Genomic DNA, 17792 nt, shown 5'->3' with positions numbered 1-17792 from the left:
ATAGTCAGCGAGGCGTGACGCTCCTTACACAACTGTCACTCTTGTGTCATCTATCTTACACGATACACATGGTATTTTAGAGCAATTCAATGGCTTCTATATATATCATCGGAGAGAGAATTAGTTTGTAAAAGACTTTTAAATGGAAAGTTATCTTTATGATAATTGCATTACATGATTACATAGCATTAGCAAAAATAAAGAAGTAATTATATATGATTTACACGAGCAATTTGGTACAAAAATTATACAGCTTTCGTGCCAATTCCAAACTATGTTGCACGGTAGCCAATTCTCTGGTCGATAAAAAATATTTTCTAGCATTTTTCTTTCATGCATATTAAAAAATGAGGAAAAGTTTGGACGAACATAACATTTAAATTATAAAAATTAATGATATTTTAATTAATGAGATTTATTAATTATATTTAAATTATAAAAATTAAATACGAGATAAATTGTGTCACGTTATTATCTCTTAATATATAGTATTACTCATTAATTAATTAACTTATTTGCGTCTATCTGAACATTAAAAGAGATTAAGCAGCAATTTCTAAGCCACACTGGATAAATTTATTTTTCGAATAATTAACAATTTTACTTCGGAATGTTACATTTGAGTAATTAATTATGTTGCAGTGCGTGGATTTGGTTATTATATATTTGCGTCTTCGACATTCATTTATCGATCATGTTACGACACTGTCGTAACCTCGATCTGCGGTATTACGTGGCCGTCGATTTTACAATGCACACATACGTAAACGTACGTAAATGCGAAGACTTTATATGCGAGATGGTATAACGTGCGGCCATTTCACGCACGAGGAAACGTTTACATAATAGATCAGTTAACAACGAAGCGCGTTAACCCGGAGCAGCGATTGACGTATCGCGGTATTGATCCTTTTCTCGGTTTCTCTCCCTCGCTTGACGTTGGCACATTTACGGGCGAGGGGCTTCCATCCTGGAAAATGCTATTAACGCGTTTCGCTGAAACTGCACAAGCCCGTTGCTGATCGATATCTTTATATTCCCTGTACATGGCGAACGTTGCGTTTCTTGAGGGGGAATCCTGCTGCGGTGAAGGTCCCTAATTGGCGTCAACGAAAGGTCGAGCACGAAAATACATAGTTTGGAATTGGTACGAGACCTGTATAATTCTTGTACCAAACTGCTCGTGTGAATTATATATAATTATTTTTTTATACAATTATATCGAGAATTTTTCTGTAAACTGTACGATTATCTTATGACCAATTTTGAGATTAATTCTTATTTGAAAAGTTATTAAATGCTTGAAATCTTTTTTTAAGTCAAAATGACTTTTCTGTATTATTTTAAAATATATTAGTAGTCTATAAAAATAATAATACAGAGATCAGTCTTGAAAAAATATTCAATTATACATCTTCGAAATATTAGATTATCCAGTTGAAAAGGCATTAGTTTCCTGTATTCTAGATCAATATTCCAGGTGCTTATTGGTGCATACGATGCGCAGCGTGCATTGACTGTGCCGGAGGGTCCTTGGACTTGCTCCCGAGAACAAAATGCAATTCTAAAGTCGCATAATGCTTATTGATTAGCAAGATAAAATTATAGTAATTTTATCCTTTCTCAGACAAGAAATCAAAAATTTAAAATCGTAAAAACTTAATAGTAACACTATCATAACATTATGAGTAACACTTAATTTTATTAATTTTATTTCTGTATCAAAATTTGTCTGGAGAATAATTTGCCTTGCTCCGATATTTTTTCGAGATACAATTAAATAACTTAGAAAATTTATTGTGGATATTTATTGTGGATATTTTTGTAAAAGGGCGATCTTTTATTATGAATTATAAGAATAATGTAATAACGCTTATTATTCTAGTATTAATCATGTAATCTTGTTATGTGCAAAATCAGTTTAAGCTGACGGAATTAGGACACCGCGTGCATACATGATGATAAAATTATGACAGACGCCGGACATCTTCTCAGCTAACTGAATTATAATTATTAAAGCCATATATATATATGTGTGTAACAAATTTTCATTTATAAATTGCATTCAAATATTATCCTCCAATTCCAGTCATTCAATTTGATGAATATCATTAATCTTACTGCATCTTATGTTTTTTACATAAATAAAAATCATAGTTTAAAGATCTAATTTATACCTATATAAAAAATTTTTTTAAGAGATTTGTAGAGCTTTGCAAGCTTTGAAAATATTCTCCTTGATATCTTAAAATTTTAATTCGAAGATTCGTTATGTCTGCATCTTTAGTACGAGTTTATATAAATTATTCTATCAATTTATAAGATTCTAATTTTTAGGCAATCTCTTTTACAAATATTGTATTGATTTGTATGTTCAATATAAATTTGCTAAAAGGTGAGGAAAATACGAGAACAATTGCGGCAAAGTACAAAGCGCGAAGTTACTTCTGCCGATCCGAGATTAGGCTCTCGCAGGGCGTAGTCAACCGTGAAAAGTAAACGTTATCTGCGTCGACTGTACGGGTGACAATCTCACGGGACTCGACGCACGAATCTCCTCCACTTCACAGGCAGTCGTCGATCGGCAGTCGCAACGATCGTGTCGTACCCTAGTATCGTGACATTTCGCGTCAATTTTTCGTACCATTCGGAATAACTGCTTCGAAATTCAGGTTAGCTTATCAAAGTGAATAATTAATCGGATAAAAAAAAATTCCTGCGATGTATAAAAAATTTCGCGTATATATTAAATATATATATTTACATGTACCCGAGTGAAAATGTATAGTAGATAAAATCGAGATTCCTATATTCTGTAAAAATTTGTCACGCTATCATCAATGCGCTCTACTCGGCAAACAACATAATCGTCTTCGGCAAAATTGATATCTCTCTAATCTATCAAGGATGTTATTACCTAGAAACTACACTTGTTTCATAACGGCATGTATAGAGTGTCGCGAATAAAATATATCTGACTAAAGAAACAGAAAACATATGATATAATCTCAATTTATTAGACTCGCAACTAAATTTTTTTTCTATAATTTTTTGAGTAAAATTTTTCAATTTGATTTATCAAGACACGTAGATTTATCAAGAAAAGTTGATTGATTCTCTCGCTGACAGATCTCATTTGAATGTCACGATTCTACGGCAGATCGCCGCGCTACTTTAAGATCCGGAATCGAAATTTTTGATGCAAATCGCGCGCACCGATTCTTCGCTGTGACGTTATCTTATCGGTATCTCTCTGCACATCGCGCGGGGAAAGCAAAAAGGAAGAAGAGTTGTGCGTGCCGGGCGACTTGTGACCCTGAAGTTACGCAACGCAGCCAGCAGGCACAATGAAATCGAAGACTAGCGAGAGTCTCATAGCGAGTGAAAGCAAAGCGGGGATCAGGAGAGACGGTGCCGACGAGCACAAGCAAAAGCAGTTGAAAAAAGGTAAGGGAACGGACGGGACAGGCCGCAAAAACCGACGAATTGTTTCCTCGAAGCAGAGCTTTTATTCCACGGTCGATGATGTGAATAATCCTTTATTTTACGTCGGTCAGCATTCGTCTGTAATTCTACGGATGGATAGATTGAGATCCGCTGCGATAGATTTCCGATAAAATTGTTATTACTTTATAAAGATATTTAAATGAATCATCAGCTTTTCAACATTAACTTCTCCTGCAATATCGTTATCTTTCAATTTGATGTTCGTTCCCCATCACTTCCATCACATTGTGCTTGTTTGCATAATGATGATGATAAATAAATGATGATATTATTATAGATAAGAAAAATTTGCTGGTAAAATCCGCACGAAGATAATAAAGCCGAATAAAGCGTATATCGAAATATTTGTCCATCGTATCAATATTCATTAATCGTTAAAACTATCGATTTGCTGGATACATTAATTTTCACTTCAATAAAGATTAATTGCGCCAAATAATAATAAAATAAATCCATAAATCCCCCACTTCTTCTATCTTTCGAATTTACAGAGTCGAGACCACATCATATCTCGTGTAAAAATAAAATTTGTCTCGACAAAAGAAAGACTCGACGTAATTAAAATTTACACGATAATGCTAAATTGCAGTAGTATTTTACGACATACTGATCATCCGCGCTTATCAGCTGGTTCACAACTGGTTTAAAGTTTCGATGCGACACACGACTCGACACTTAAATCACACGATGCGAAAGTACCTTGTGTAACACCACGCGAGCCGCGATATTCGAGAAAAAGAGGATATTTGCATATTATACGATGCTCATTCCTTTCAGCCATGAATATCTTCGTCACGATTTTCGTTGTTCGTGACAAGGCAAATCCGAGAAACGTGACGTGGCGCGCACGCCTAAGGCATTTTTAACCATTCCGATATGTATTCGAAGAGGAAAATATACTCTGCTGTATACAAGATAACGATTGTATTCCGCTCGTGTCAGCGATACCGCGTATAGGTCGAAACCAAAATACAAAAATACTTTGCTTTTCGATTCACGCTATAATTCGCCTTCAAATTAAGGTGTCAAACGTTGATTCTAAATCGAAATTTAATACATCGCGAGAGAAAACTAACAATGATTATTTGTCAGTATTAAATAAGATGTTTGAAGGTGCAAAGTGCCTTTTCTCGTTGAAACAACATTGGAGCTGAGTTAGCAAACAAATGATATGTAATACATTGGCCCGTGTGCGAAGAATTCTTTTACATCATGGGATGCAATTATTGCAATTTTTTACTTTGCGTTATCGATGATGAAAGTCGTATACATGCAAACATTGTGCGCGAATAAAATATACATATTTTTTATAATTACCCTCTCTCACCTTTACAATTATCCTCTCGTTCATCTGGGATATTAATTATCTGCCCCATGCATTATTAATAGTTGCCGGGCAATTGTCATACAATAAGCACATGTCGAAAAAAATGTGTTTCTGTGCATCACATCATATATGACTAAATTCTGTAAGATATTGTAACGCAATGATAATTGTATGAATGGTAATATGCATATTATAGCCTTGAACTGCATTGAATGATTATGCACTGGAATATTTATAAGAAATCTCTTTGCCTCTATTTATAGATATTATTGTTTGTAAAGTATTATTGAATTGATCGGTGTACATATTACATAAACGAAAATAACGTCAAGGAAACTTGTTACTATGTGCACAGTGATAAAAGTAACCGCAAAATGTAACCACAATTATCGTGCAGTTACTGTTAAGCAGTTGTTGTCGTGTTTTATAATGGTCGGTGTATATTTTTATTAACTTCGTGGAACATGATGCGTATATTATAATTAATTTTATAATTTATTAATTATCAAATATAATATAGAGATGAAATAACGCGAATTATATTTAGTTTATAATTGCAATCTTACACATTACGTCAGTTTGTTATCGCAGGAACAAACAATTAAAGCAATAGTTTTTTTCATTAATTAGAACGAGTTCAAGTATGGATGATAATTAAACTTGTTATTTCCTTCGCGAATAATTCTTTGATCACAAGTTTATATGATAAAGTTTTTATATGATAAAGCCTCTTGTTTCTGTTGCAAATACTGTTGTTGAAATAAAATAATTACACTAGGAAATTATTTTAATATTACTTTTAAACTATTACTTAAATTTTCTATTATTTTTTTCTAATTCTTTTTTAGAATTAGAAAAAATAATAATATAAGAAAATAAAGACAAAATGTAGAACAAAAGTCTAGAAAAATGTATTTCTGTCAATAAAAAATAAAATAGAAGCAGATTTATAAATTATCATTATTTTGCGCGTAATTAATCTTTCATGAAAATTAATGTATTTGGCAAGTCGATAATTATAATAGATGTGTGATTAATCTATTCTTTAAATTATCTTAATAGAGAAATAAGCTTTTAAAATGTTCGCTTAGGACAGCAGTTTTGCAGATGTTCTTCTGTTGACTGCACATTTATGCGAGTTTCAGCGAAATTTAAGCGTACAGACGTGTCCTGTTATATTATTCTACGTTCTATTATTCTACGCAAGCTTTTATTTCGTTATCTTTAAATTGTATAAAATGTAATGTAATATAAAATTACGTGTAATTATTATAAGAAGAATCATGCAAAATTTAGCTGTTTTTTTTTTAATTATTGCGGTTGTTCTCGATAAAGATTCGTCAAATTTTTGCAGATCTAGATTATCGTCATCAGTCAACGATATCTATCGATGTTAAACATTATTTTATTACTTTACATTTTAATTATATAATTTTCAAAATATAAAAATGCATTACAAGATTATATGGGCATAAATTATTTCAGATGTGATTTAAAAATATCATCCAAGTTATAATCTTTTTCTAGAAACAAATACGTATTTTCAGAAAGAAGCTCAGATATTTTCCAAATATAATTTATGATTCATATCACCAGCTGTATTCTCTTGAGGATGAGTAGCCCAAATTTTCCTTTTAACGAATTGACTTAATAAACAAATTTTAAGAATTTATAATGAAATAAACGATTATGTTTCTATGTTATTTCTCAGTCAATTGTTTCATAATTACGTCTACAAACCAGAATATATGTATATTATATTACTTATACAAGTGTTGACAAGACGGTTCAGTTATGCAGGCGCCAATATTAAATAGTTTAACAATAATTACATGATTTTTAATAATAATGTTTATTTATTTATTTATTTCTAAGAAAGTTTCAACTCTAAATTTCCTTTCCTATTAACTTTTTAGCATTTAATAATTATCTTGTATTTTAATAGATGCAAAGAAATCATGCAATTTATAAAAGAAGAATTAGCAATAAGCTAATCGCAAATAAGAACAGAAGTGTTTTCTTGATTTATATAGACTACGTATATGAGTGGAATTGTGCATAGAATAATCGTTCGATCCATAGCAGAAAAGAGCAAGGCGATTTAGCATAATCGGTAGACATTTATTGCATGATCGATTATTATTCGATCTTATAACCCAGAGTGCAACGCGAGAGTGATCAGGGCAGTCCAGGGTCGCTGCGTTTAACCCCACTTTGGCACATCCTATTTAGACCACTTATGAATCATATTAACATACCATGGCGGTACCTATGTAGAACAGTCACGACAGAGTCATTCTTCAATTAATTTCGCGTGTATTTTGTATCTTTACAAAAATAGAACTCGAGACTGATTTCTAAGATATTTCATATTGCAAATATAAATTTAAAAAAGTTGTTATACATTATTTATTACTAAGCCTTGCGTTCAGAGAATAGATTTTTAATTATCAACCTCACTTTGTAAATGCGATAAGAACTGATCTTTTATGCATTTGAATGACGTGGCATCTTTTTGACACAACGATGGATATCGATATTGAATTAGTAATTAATAACATGGTTGAAACATCTACATTGTCATTATTTTTTACAAATTGATCTTTAATCAAATTATTATATAATGCTTTTTTGAAGCAATTAAGAGTTTTATCGATCAAAGTCGAAATATAAATTTCTATTAATTTATTTCTTCTCTCTCTCTCTCTCTCTCTTTCTTTCTCTCTTTCTCTTTCTTATTTGTTATTCTTCCATGGAAAGACCCGGTTAAATAATGTGACTTTATTTTATTTTTTTCGCTTTGCGTATAACATCGACTGTTATCGCGTCGATGACGACGGTTGACACTTTGCGCGCGAATCACGAGAGTGATAAATTTCGTTATCGTCCGCTTGTCTGTTGGACCTATCGACTAACATTTTTTCTGGCCACAGATTTTTCGCTGCGGTTGAAGCGTGCCGTAAATTAAACGAGATGTGACGCGCAGACGAGGGTGTGTCACTTTATGGACGAGTGCCCCCGTTCGATTAAATGCGAGCTCGCATCGTAACAGTGCTGAAGTCGTAATTTTGTATTTTATTTCGCACTTTTCCTGTTGACTAGACAGAGAAAGTATAGCGTCAGCATTATTTTAAACCGAAAGTATTGACTATACAAATAACACACATACAATGTGCTTAATTTTAGCTAAAGTATTGAAATTTTTCGTTACTTTCTATTTATTACAATCATTATTTTTCTTATACACGGGATATTTGATCACAGATTTGATTTAATGGACGTATTTAAAGTTTAATATTTTTGCAGAAAACTTGACCGTAACTTTTATCTTATTTATACATGTAATCCTGTCATAAATATTCAGATTCTAGAATTTAAATTTGAAAAAAATTCTCATGGATTTTAGAAATATTTTTTCAATCTCTCTCAAAATCTTTTTCAAATTGTTTCTGAAATAAATTCCTCTCAGCATTCAGATATGTCGAAACAAAGCGGATGCATTTAACACCGTCTGCCTACATGCGGATTTTTTCATACTCGTCGACTTTAACTCATATGACGACTCGATGACGTCAGATACGAGGAGGCTATGATGTCAACAAGTATTTTTAAAAATATGCGAAATCCGGTTTCCCGCTTTGAAAGTTTATGCACGGTTTCTTTTTTGTTCAAGTTATTTATAAATATCGCCGACATTTGCTTTTGTTTCATTGAATTCGTGAAATTTTTGGTAGCAATCTCCCGCGGAGTAAAGTCGTTTGTTTGAAGTATATTCCGTGTGTAATTTATACAGGATGTTTAAAATACTTTACATTTGCCAAATGTATCAAGAGAGTTTACAAAACTTTCATGTGGCAAAAATATCAAGAGTGAGAATTGAAAATTTGGAAGAAAGTGTTATATTTATCTTATCTCTTAGTTACTTTTCAAATTAAATCTTTACTTAGATTTCTATTAAAATATTTTCTATTAAAACATACTCGATATTAATTTAGAAATAATATTTTACATATACGAGGCTTTCTCGAATTGAAATCTGTTCATGTTAATTGTCTTCGGAAATAGCTGTCCATCAAACTTTCAACAGATAGATAGATCGACATCATTAAATAAGGTATTCGTGATTAACAGGTGGTTAGTTCGTTGCGGAAAGCCACATTATATTTACATAATAAAAAGTTCTGTTTCGTACCAACGGGATCGAATCGTAATTTAACGCTGCTTCCCGTGTATCTTTTTTTCTATGCACACATCGTTAACTCAAAACAAGCGCGGTCTTTAGGCGGAACAGCTGGATTCGGTGCAACGAGCGCAAATGGAGGAAGATTATTAGTTCTGCCTCTCTAAATATTGACTGTACTGCACGAGGAAATCCAACTCCCCTGACATTTCATGCACAATCCAGTGTTGCACTGGATAGATATACTATAATTTATCGCGGATTGCCGTTCAAAACAACCGATAATTCAATAAAGGCGCCACATTCATCACGTCTTGTCACAGGAGATGACTGAGTCATCGATTTGAATGACTAAGCAGGATAAGCACTTATTTTGATGAATTTTTTTACCGCTCCCTACAATTATCTGCATCAAGGATCGTGTTATTTTATTTAATTATTTTCTCGCGATGTAATAATTTTAGATATGCAGATACAAGAGAGACAGGAAGACGCAATTCGAAATATAAGAATTTATATCGAAGAGTATATATCGAGAAAGAGAATTAATTATGCTACTCATGTCATATCGAGATATTCTTTATTCATTATATAATTATAATGTGTAATGAAAGAGACGTGCCAAGTGCGGATGTACGACTGTAAAGTACCGATTTTTATTCGAAATTGGATCAATGAATAATGTACGATCAATGAATAATGTATCTACATTACTCGTACCCTTATTATGTCAAAATGTTGTCTTCATGTTTATAGTTAGTATTCGCTTGACGTAATTTTAATTCGCGACACGTATAAATCAGATACAATGTGTTACGAATGTAATTCAGATATAGTGACGCACACCAAACGAATGATATGTCAAAATCCTTTTAGCTGATTGCTACATAAAAGAGAAAAAGACGAAGAACCATTTTCAATTTAACAATTCTTTAAAAAGATATTGAGATAATCGATTAAAATTCCTATCTGATTTTTAGAAATTTATATATTTAATAGAAGTATATTGAAAAGAAAGAAAAAAAAAGATAAATTCTATCTTTAATTTGCCAATAGATTTTGTTTCAATTTGGAAGCTATATATATTCGTGAAAGCTATATATTGTTGAAAGTCTAAATATCGGTTTGTGAAAGTCGAATGTGATTATTTTGGAACTTATCCAGATCGTCTCGATGGAAAACGCTATATTAGCTTTCACGAGCTCGCACAGTTTGGTCTTTTTCCTGAAGACGAGCTTTGTAATGCACCCTTTTAGCTGACGACAGGTGCGTTATATAACAAGTTGGAAGTTACGTGCTCTTAAACGAGCGCCGATGACCACGCGAGTGCAACGAGCAAGTGGAAGATGCGAATCGCCATTGTTGCGTAAACACTCGTAGAAATCTCAAATAATCCAATACGCATGAGCGAGCAGGTGCATGACTCATACAATGTCTCTTTTTGCTTTTAGTTTTACCTTCCACTTCTTACAGGAAAAAGTCACGCTGTTAATAAATACTTTATTTTATCAATTTTTAATTTCCTGATATTTCTTATTAGTTTAAAATTAAATTTTATATAAATTTTAAGATAGTAGAGTATATACTTACAAGGATAATATATAAAGATAAAGGAATCACAATAGATTAAAAAAATAAACTATAGAATTATTCTAATTGTAAGTTAAAATTTATGCATTTTACTCTAAGTATTTGAACGTATAAATGTTTCCTATAAGCTTGTTATTTCAAATTATATCACAACAATAGCAATTTGTTACGTACGAGAATGCTATAATTAATGGGAATTAATTACAATACTCTCTAAATTTATTCCAATTTATTATTATATTTAGATTATATGCGAAATGGAAAGAATAAAATGGAAAACCAATGATGCAAAGGTAGTGCATCTCTTAAATGGAGATTGCTTTATTGTTTCAGGTAAAACATTTTGCCAGTCCTGCAAGAAGAAGTGCAGCGGGGAGGTGCTGCGCGTGCAAGACAAATACTTTCATATAGGGTGCTTCAAGTGCGCTCAGTGTAATGCTAGTTTGGCACTGGGTGGATTTTTCACGCGCGAGGGCTCCTATTACTGCACTAAGGTGAGTTGCGCGTTTTGTTCGACATAATCTATCTCATATAATATCATCTTTTAATGAGAGAGCCATTTACCGTGGAAAAAAAATAAGAGAAAAAAATGTTTGATATTTATAATTTATTTTTGCCTGTTATTTTTTGTTTATAGGATTATCGGGAACGCTGGGGTACACGATGTGCCGGTTGCGGAGAATACGTGGAGGGTGACGTAGTGACAGCCGGCGACAAGCACGCGTTTCATCCGAATTGTTTTCATTGCCAGAGATGCCGGCAACCGCTACTTGGACAAGGAACAAAAGTATCTCTTGTTCAAGGTATGTGTTTAGAAAAAATCTTTATTTATTTAAGGCTAATTTAATACGTTATAAAGTAGTGTATTCGATCTATATTTTAACGCGTATCACTTTTTAATATAATGTAGTCATCGCTACACAAAATGAGCATGCGCGAAATGGCATGCAGAGAAATCGCTAATTCAAATAGTCGACAATTTCTATCAATTGTAAATAGCGATGCGTACTGAGATTACATAGCCAGCGTCACTTTAGTGCAGATTTCACAATTAGCGTGGCAGTTAATCTGTTAGAGTAAATTGCCACTTTGGTATATCGTTGCTTCACTGTTACAAGGCCATGTATCTGTACTATGTCCTTGTAACAATTACGTAGTCAAAAATAAAAACCTGGTGACGTACATCAACTTATGGTGTATATAATGTAACGGTTCAATGTGTCACACATTTCTCAAGAAATTGAGGTCATTATAAATAAATTACGTTAATCTTACATTTAATACTCTTATCTTAACAAGAAAATAATAATAGAAATAAATTTTATCTTTTCTCATTTAATTTGTGAAAGATTCGCTGAAAGCAGAAATAAATGTTACTCTTTTTATGAATCAATCTATGAAAATACGTGTTATTTTGTAACATACATTTATATAGCATTTGATGTGTTTGATTATTGTTAATAATTAAGCAATAATTATTTCAATGTCTTATATGCAACTAACATAATAGATTTAAACTTGTGTTATATAGATTAATTGTGTCTGAATGAAAGAATTGTAGGAATAAATATAGAATTGGATGATAAGTTTTGTTATGGAAGATCTGAAGTGCGAAGGTTAATGATGACGCCTCGAAATCCGTTCCGGATCTCATTAATCTCCGCGAATCGTGTATTGTTTCAGGTCAAGCGTTGTGTCACCGATGCGTTGGTATCCCAGTTCGCGAGGCCTCCACACCGCTCGGTAATAGCACCAGTACTAAAGGCGGACATGCTGACCCTGGTGCCTGCGCTGGTTGCGGAAACCAATTGAGGGAAGGTCAGGCATTGGTCGCGCTCGATCGTCAATGGCATGTTTGGTGCTTTAAGTGTCATAGCTGCAACACTGTGCTTCATGGAGAATACATGGGAAAGTGAGTCTTGTGCGATTCACAAATATATCATCTCGCATCTTGATCATTCAAAAACGTATTAATAATATTAATTGCATTCTTTTCAAAATTCTATAAAGCAATCGTAGAATTAGAGAAGTTTAAAAATAAAGTTTTTAAGAAAACAAGTATATCTTTAAAAAGTCGGACAATTAATATCTGATTAATAACGTTATAAAAATTTCTCCATCTGTTTCAACTTTAAATTTGTTCGATTTTTTTCAAATCGGATTTCAGAATGAAAATACAAAATAAGTAAATCGTTATATAACTTTTCTTCTTCAACAGAGATGGGGTGCCTTACTGCGAGAAGGATTATCAGAAGCAGTTTGGAGTAAAGTGCGCCTATTGCAATCGTTACATCAGCGGCAAGGTTTTACAAGCCGGCGACAACCATCATTTCCATCCGACTTGTGCGCGCTGTACGAAATGTGGCGATCCGTTCGGTGATGGAGAGGAAATGTACCTGCAGGGTGCTGCCATATGGCACCCGCGCTGTGGTCCAGGACCTACCACCGGACCTAATGGTATCGTCAACGGGCATGACGCTCATACCCCGCAGCATCGGGAATCAGAGCGGATCTCCAGCAGCGCTTCGGAGATGCAGGTAAGTTGAAACATGCAATCGGTGAGATTCGCTGTTCAGGCATATATTTATTCTGTACATTCGTATATAATTGATTTAAGCTGTTAAAAAAGAGGTTTGTTTATATTTTCACAATTTAACTATACAAGAACTGACGAAGCAATATTGTAGCATTTTAATATATTAAAATATTGTGTGGATATGATCGTTGATTGTTAGATTAACATTTTTGAAAATATTGCATTTTGTCTTATTTCCGTGTGCGCTTTTATTATAGCTTGTTGTGAATAAAAGGCTACACATGATATTTGTATTCTATATAATGTTTTTGTTCGTATAACAAGCAAGCTTTCGATTTTATGAACTAACGTAGAGTACAATCGGTGCAATATTATTTGCGGCCTAACAATCATTTAATTTGTATATACATGCCTATATCATTTAATATATGTATATACATGCTTATAGACTGCTTTTAAGAAATTGTATTTTCTTTAAACGATAAATATTCTACGAATAATAAGACCAATATTCATAGTCCGCCTGTATTCTTATTTCAAGATCGCCTTAAGTAAAGTCTTAAGATGCTAATATAACTTTGTGTGATTAGTTTATAATCCATCTGGTAACATCTTAAGATTGTACTTAAGATAGTCTTAAATATAAGAACGGATTATGAATACCGGCCTGCGAACTGTATTTGAAGAAATATCATAGATCAAATAACAAATAGTTTGAATAAAGATAATATTAAGTACTCATGATACGCGTACTCTTCGATACACATTCAGTGATGTAAATACATTAGATTGAAGCAAACTGATATATTTCAAACAGTAAATAAAAAATAGCATCACATTTCACGATCGAATGTTTAATTTTCTTCTAATTCAAAGAACGAATTTATATTTGTCAATCAAAAATATATATAATTTTAGTTACTCATTTAGCATTTATTGTTATAAGAATGTTTAGTTATTTATGTATGTTAAAATCCATAAGATTCTTTTAAAATCGATAAGGTTCTTTTAAAATCGAAAGTTTAATCTCAATTAAATAGTTGCTACAATCAATGTTTTTAATATTGATAAAGATCATATATCTATGTATTATATGTTAGAAAATAAAGAAATGTGTGCATGCTGCTATTTATATCTAGCACTTGCATTACTCGATTTAACCGCATTGTATTTGTATATTGTATTCGTCTGCATACACAAATTTGTTAATTGCGATAACAAAAGAAGCCAAATGTTTCGTTATATTAAAAAATAAAAATTTTCCTACAATTTTTGAAAAATATTTAATAAATAATATTAGCTAATGGACAACGATGAAACATTCTTTAGAATAACGTTACTTTACATTCTACATTCGAAATTCTTCTACGAAACGCTTTGGCACTCTTGGCATATGTATATCATTATCAGTAGTAATATATATAGAGCCAAATACTTCGTAGATCTAAAAAAATATTCTCATTATTTTGTTAGCTTTGTGTATAGCTTGATTTTTTGCCTCGAAATCGGCTGGCTCATCGTTTTACCGCTCTTCGTTTTACGCACGTCTCGACGTAGGAAACAAGCGAACACATATATACACACATCAGAGAGATTATATTATTATTTTTCAATTTTTTGATTAAGTTTTTTTATTATCGCTTTTCTTAATTGTTGTTTACTTTTTCCGCACGGTCATTGTGTATAGTTTTCATTGCGGTCACGCACGCCAAGCCTGAACGGATCGCTGTGCAGCCCTTACAGCAGCCTCAGTCGCAAGGTATGCCATGTGTCACTTAGCACAGCACTCTCTCAGACAAGTATTTCTGGTATCACTTCTCGCGCGTTACCTTTTCTTAGCATCGCGTGTTTTCGCTCTGTTAAACGCTCGCTATCCGATTTCAATTATATCGATCCGTTGAACGAAAGACGACGGCACGTAACGACGTAAAATTTAGCAGCGAATTTCTATAACCAAATTACATGATTATTTTTCAATAATCTTAATTATAAATTTTATTTGTTTTCCAAATCATAAATATAACAAATGGAGAGACGATTGATATAATTTTTTAATGACAGAGCATTACTCGCCTTGCACAATATTTTCTTTTTATATATAAGATGCATCAAAAATCCAAATAAAATCGGAATAATGTTAATTTTTTTAAAAAGAACAAAAAATAAAAAGCTTTAAAATGTAAGATAAAGGGAGATTTTATTTTTCGTTTATACGATTTTTATGCACCTTGTATATTTAATATAACGTTTAGATACGCAAAAAGCAAATTACCTACATGCATGATATAAATTCATTAATTGCCTCAGTATTATCCTGCGCGGACTGGAAGTCCGGGTCTGATCTTGAGGGAATACGGACGACCGGTAGAAGATGTATCTAGGATTTATACTTACTCATATTTGACTGAAACGCCCAGTCAAGGATATCTGAGACGCCCGATACAGCCATACGATAAACCCCCAACTAGCCCGCATTTCCATAGACCTAGCTGTAAGTTTTTTTTATTTATATTCATTTTATTAGGATCTAAACAGTCTCTTTTTCAACACTTTGAAGACCAGCAACAAAAATTACAATCCACTAAGAATCTCTATATTAAATTTATAAAATATTTTGTTGTGAATATCGTAAAAAAATTAATATCTTTTTTTAATAAAATATTTAAGAAAAAACTTTTTTTATTCTAATATTATATTTAGAAATTTATGAGAACATCGCGTGCGTATTTTAGACTATTTATTTATATTCTCTATGTAATTTATTTGTAGCTTGTACGACACATTTGTTTTGTTCACGTAGCATCCCGTTCGATAAGAAGTAGCGGTGGACGCAGCAGTAGATCCGGAATGAGAGCCTTGGTCGATGCATTAAGCGACACTAGACCTAAATCGCCAGCAAGTCAGGTGGATAACGACGAGCCGATAGAATTAGCTCATTATCCTGACGCTATGAAGCCATCTCCAGGTGCTCAACCGCCAATCGAAAGAGACGATTTTCCCGCTCCGCCGTATCCTTACACTGATCCTGAAAGACGTAGACGATGGTCCGATACATATAAGGTATTATCTTATCCCATTTATTCCTTCAATGATGTGTAATGCTAGTGTCTTAGTTATCATGTAATGTTCGATATTTGTATCTAATTCAGGGTGTACCTGCATCTGATGACGAGGATGAAGTGGACAACAAAACGACAACATACATCAAAGAGGCGGAGCAAAAACTGAAAAAGGAGCAGGACGAATTGAGCAAGATCGATACGGGAATAGCTAAAGTATTCCTGCAAGATCGCGAAAAGGATCGAGAAAATTTAAGACACAGAGCTGCAAATGTTGATCCTAGAAATGCTTCAAGGACACCATCTGCCGCTCGAGAACCATCATATCGATTGCGTTATGAGAGTCCTGTGGGTGCATGTAAGTTATAATTAATTTTCTTTTAATATATAAAATTTGTTTTAATATAAAAACTTTTCAATTAAAAATTTAATTCGTTTTAATTAAATTTATTTAATATATTGAAATTGTTTATTTAATATTTTGAGAAAGATACATGATTTTATTAAATACAAATTAATCGAACGTCTGCAAATATGTATATATTACATATAATATAGAATAATTTCAACATTTTTGTTACAGCTCCTTCACGAAATATTGATCATGCACGGCCTTGGGAGGACGACGATGGTTTCAGTTACAGATCCAGTGGTCCTAGCTACAACGGTAAGTTTCCACTTGCCATTTAATGCGCCATTCGTAATTGTCTCATTAACATAAGTAACGATCATCTCATACATGTCCACACGTTCGCACATGACACTAACATACCACTCTACCGTTTGAAATAACATCGATTAGAGAACTCTGAGTTTCGATAGAGCGGGGTTTCCCAGGGCGGGAGATCGTAAATCCAGTTTTACCACTGAAAAAAAAACGTTTGCTACGTGGAGCACGACAGAATCGGCAAATGTAAATCATTACGTGTGGGAGGGTTTTTCACGCTAATTAACAAACGATGATAACAGTACGTAACAAAAGCAGGACTTTGTTTTAAGTGGGATATAGCACCAAAAACTACACATTGGACGCCCAATTAATCTAACAGGTGATGTATGCTGCCTATGCATGTTGCATCCTTTAATTCAGTGTGCTTTCCTTATTTTTTTCCGTTCGTCGAGCTGTGTCAGGCGGCGCGTCAATCAGATCTTCAAAATATGGACAGTTAAATTACCATTGCAATCTTTAGCCGTGGAAATCGTTTCCCGAGGTAATTGATTCTGTCCTATATTTTGCATGGCACTTGGGATTACGAAATTCATTATACACGAACATACATTGCCCTCTATGCACATCATTCTCATTTTCATGGCACGATTGTACCTTTAGATAAAACTCGAACTAAACGAAATATTAACTATCAATTTTCTTTTCTGTATGCTTCAGTAAAATTTGAATTATTACCTTTATAATTATTCGGCTTAAGTTAAATCAAAGTTAATATTCAATATCAAGATTAATAAAATGAATTGAAATGAATACATTATAGAAATCTAATTTCTTCCAACTTTATTTTTACAGTTGGAATATTTCTTTGCAATATAGAAACAATTTTATTACCTCTATTTCTTATTTATCTTATAAATATTAAA

At 32.8% G+C, this 17792-nt stretch overlaps 1 protein-coding gene across 19 annotated transcripts in view; it reads left to right on the top strand.

Annotated features, from left to right (window-relative positions):
- Positions 1 to 17792, top strand: part of Unc-115a (actin binding LIM protein Uncoordinated 115a) — a 28252-nt gene that overhangs the window by 2130 nt on the left and 8330 nt on the right. For 14 of the 19 annotated variants that reach the window (XM_083095285.1, XM_083095284.1, XM_083095280.1 and 11 more), the window contains exons 1-10: positions 2566 to 3447; positions 10938 to 11098; positions 11242 to 11407; positions 12288 to 12516; positions 12823 to 13141; positions 14828 to 14899; positions 15448 to 15631; positions 15941 to 16200; positions 16290 to 16557; positions 16783 to 16866. In XM_083095285.1, the coding sequence (XP_082951411.1) occupies positions 3348 to 3447; positions 10938 to 11098; positions 11242 to 11407; positions 12288 to 12516; positions 12823 to 13141; positions 14828 to 14899; positions 15448 to 15631; positions 15941 to 16200; positions 16290 to 16557; positions 16783 to 16866 (1843 nt within the window). In that variant the 5' untranslated portion in view covers positions 2566 to 3347. Of the gene's footprint in view, positions 1 to 2564; positions 3448 to 10937; positions 11099 to 11241; positions 11408 to 12287; positions 12517 to 12822; positions 13142 to 14827; positions 14900 to 15447; positions 15632 to 15940; positions 16201 to 16289; positions 16558 to 16782; positions 16867 to 17792 lie in introns of those variants that run through there. The other 5 variants (XM_083095283.1, XM_083095281.1, XM_083095277.1 and 2 more) reach the window with 4 other exon arrangements.

This window comes from Camponotus vicinus, unplaced genomic scaffold (genome assembly GCF_025532165.1).
Source record: "Camponotus vicinus isolate PSW18456_S1 unplaced genomic scaffold, iyCamVici1.0 SCAF_3, whole genome shotgun sequence".
In the NCBI taxonomy this organism is placed as follows: Eukaryota; Metazoa; Arthropoda; class Insecta; order Hymenoptera; family Formicidae; genus Camponotus; species Camponotus vicinus.
This window is presented reverse-complemented; position numbering and strand designations above follow the sequence as displayed.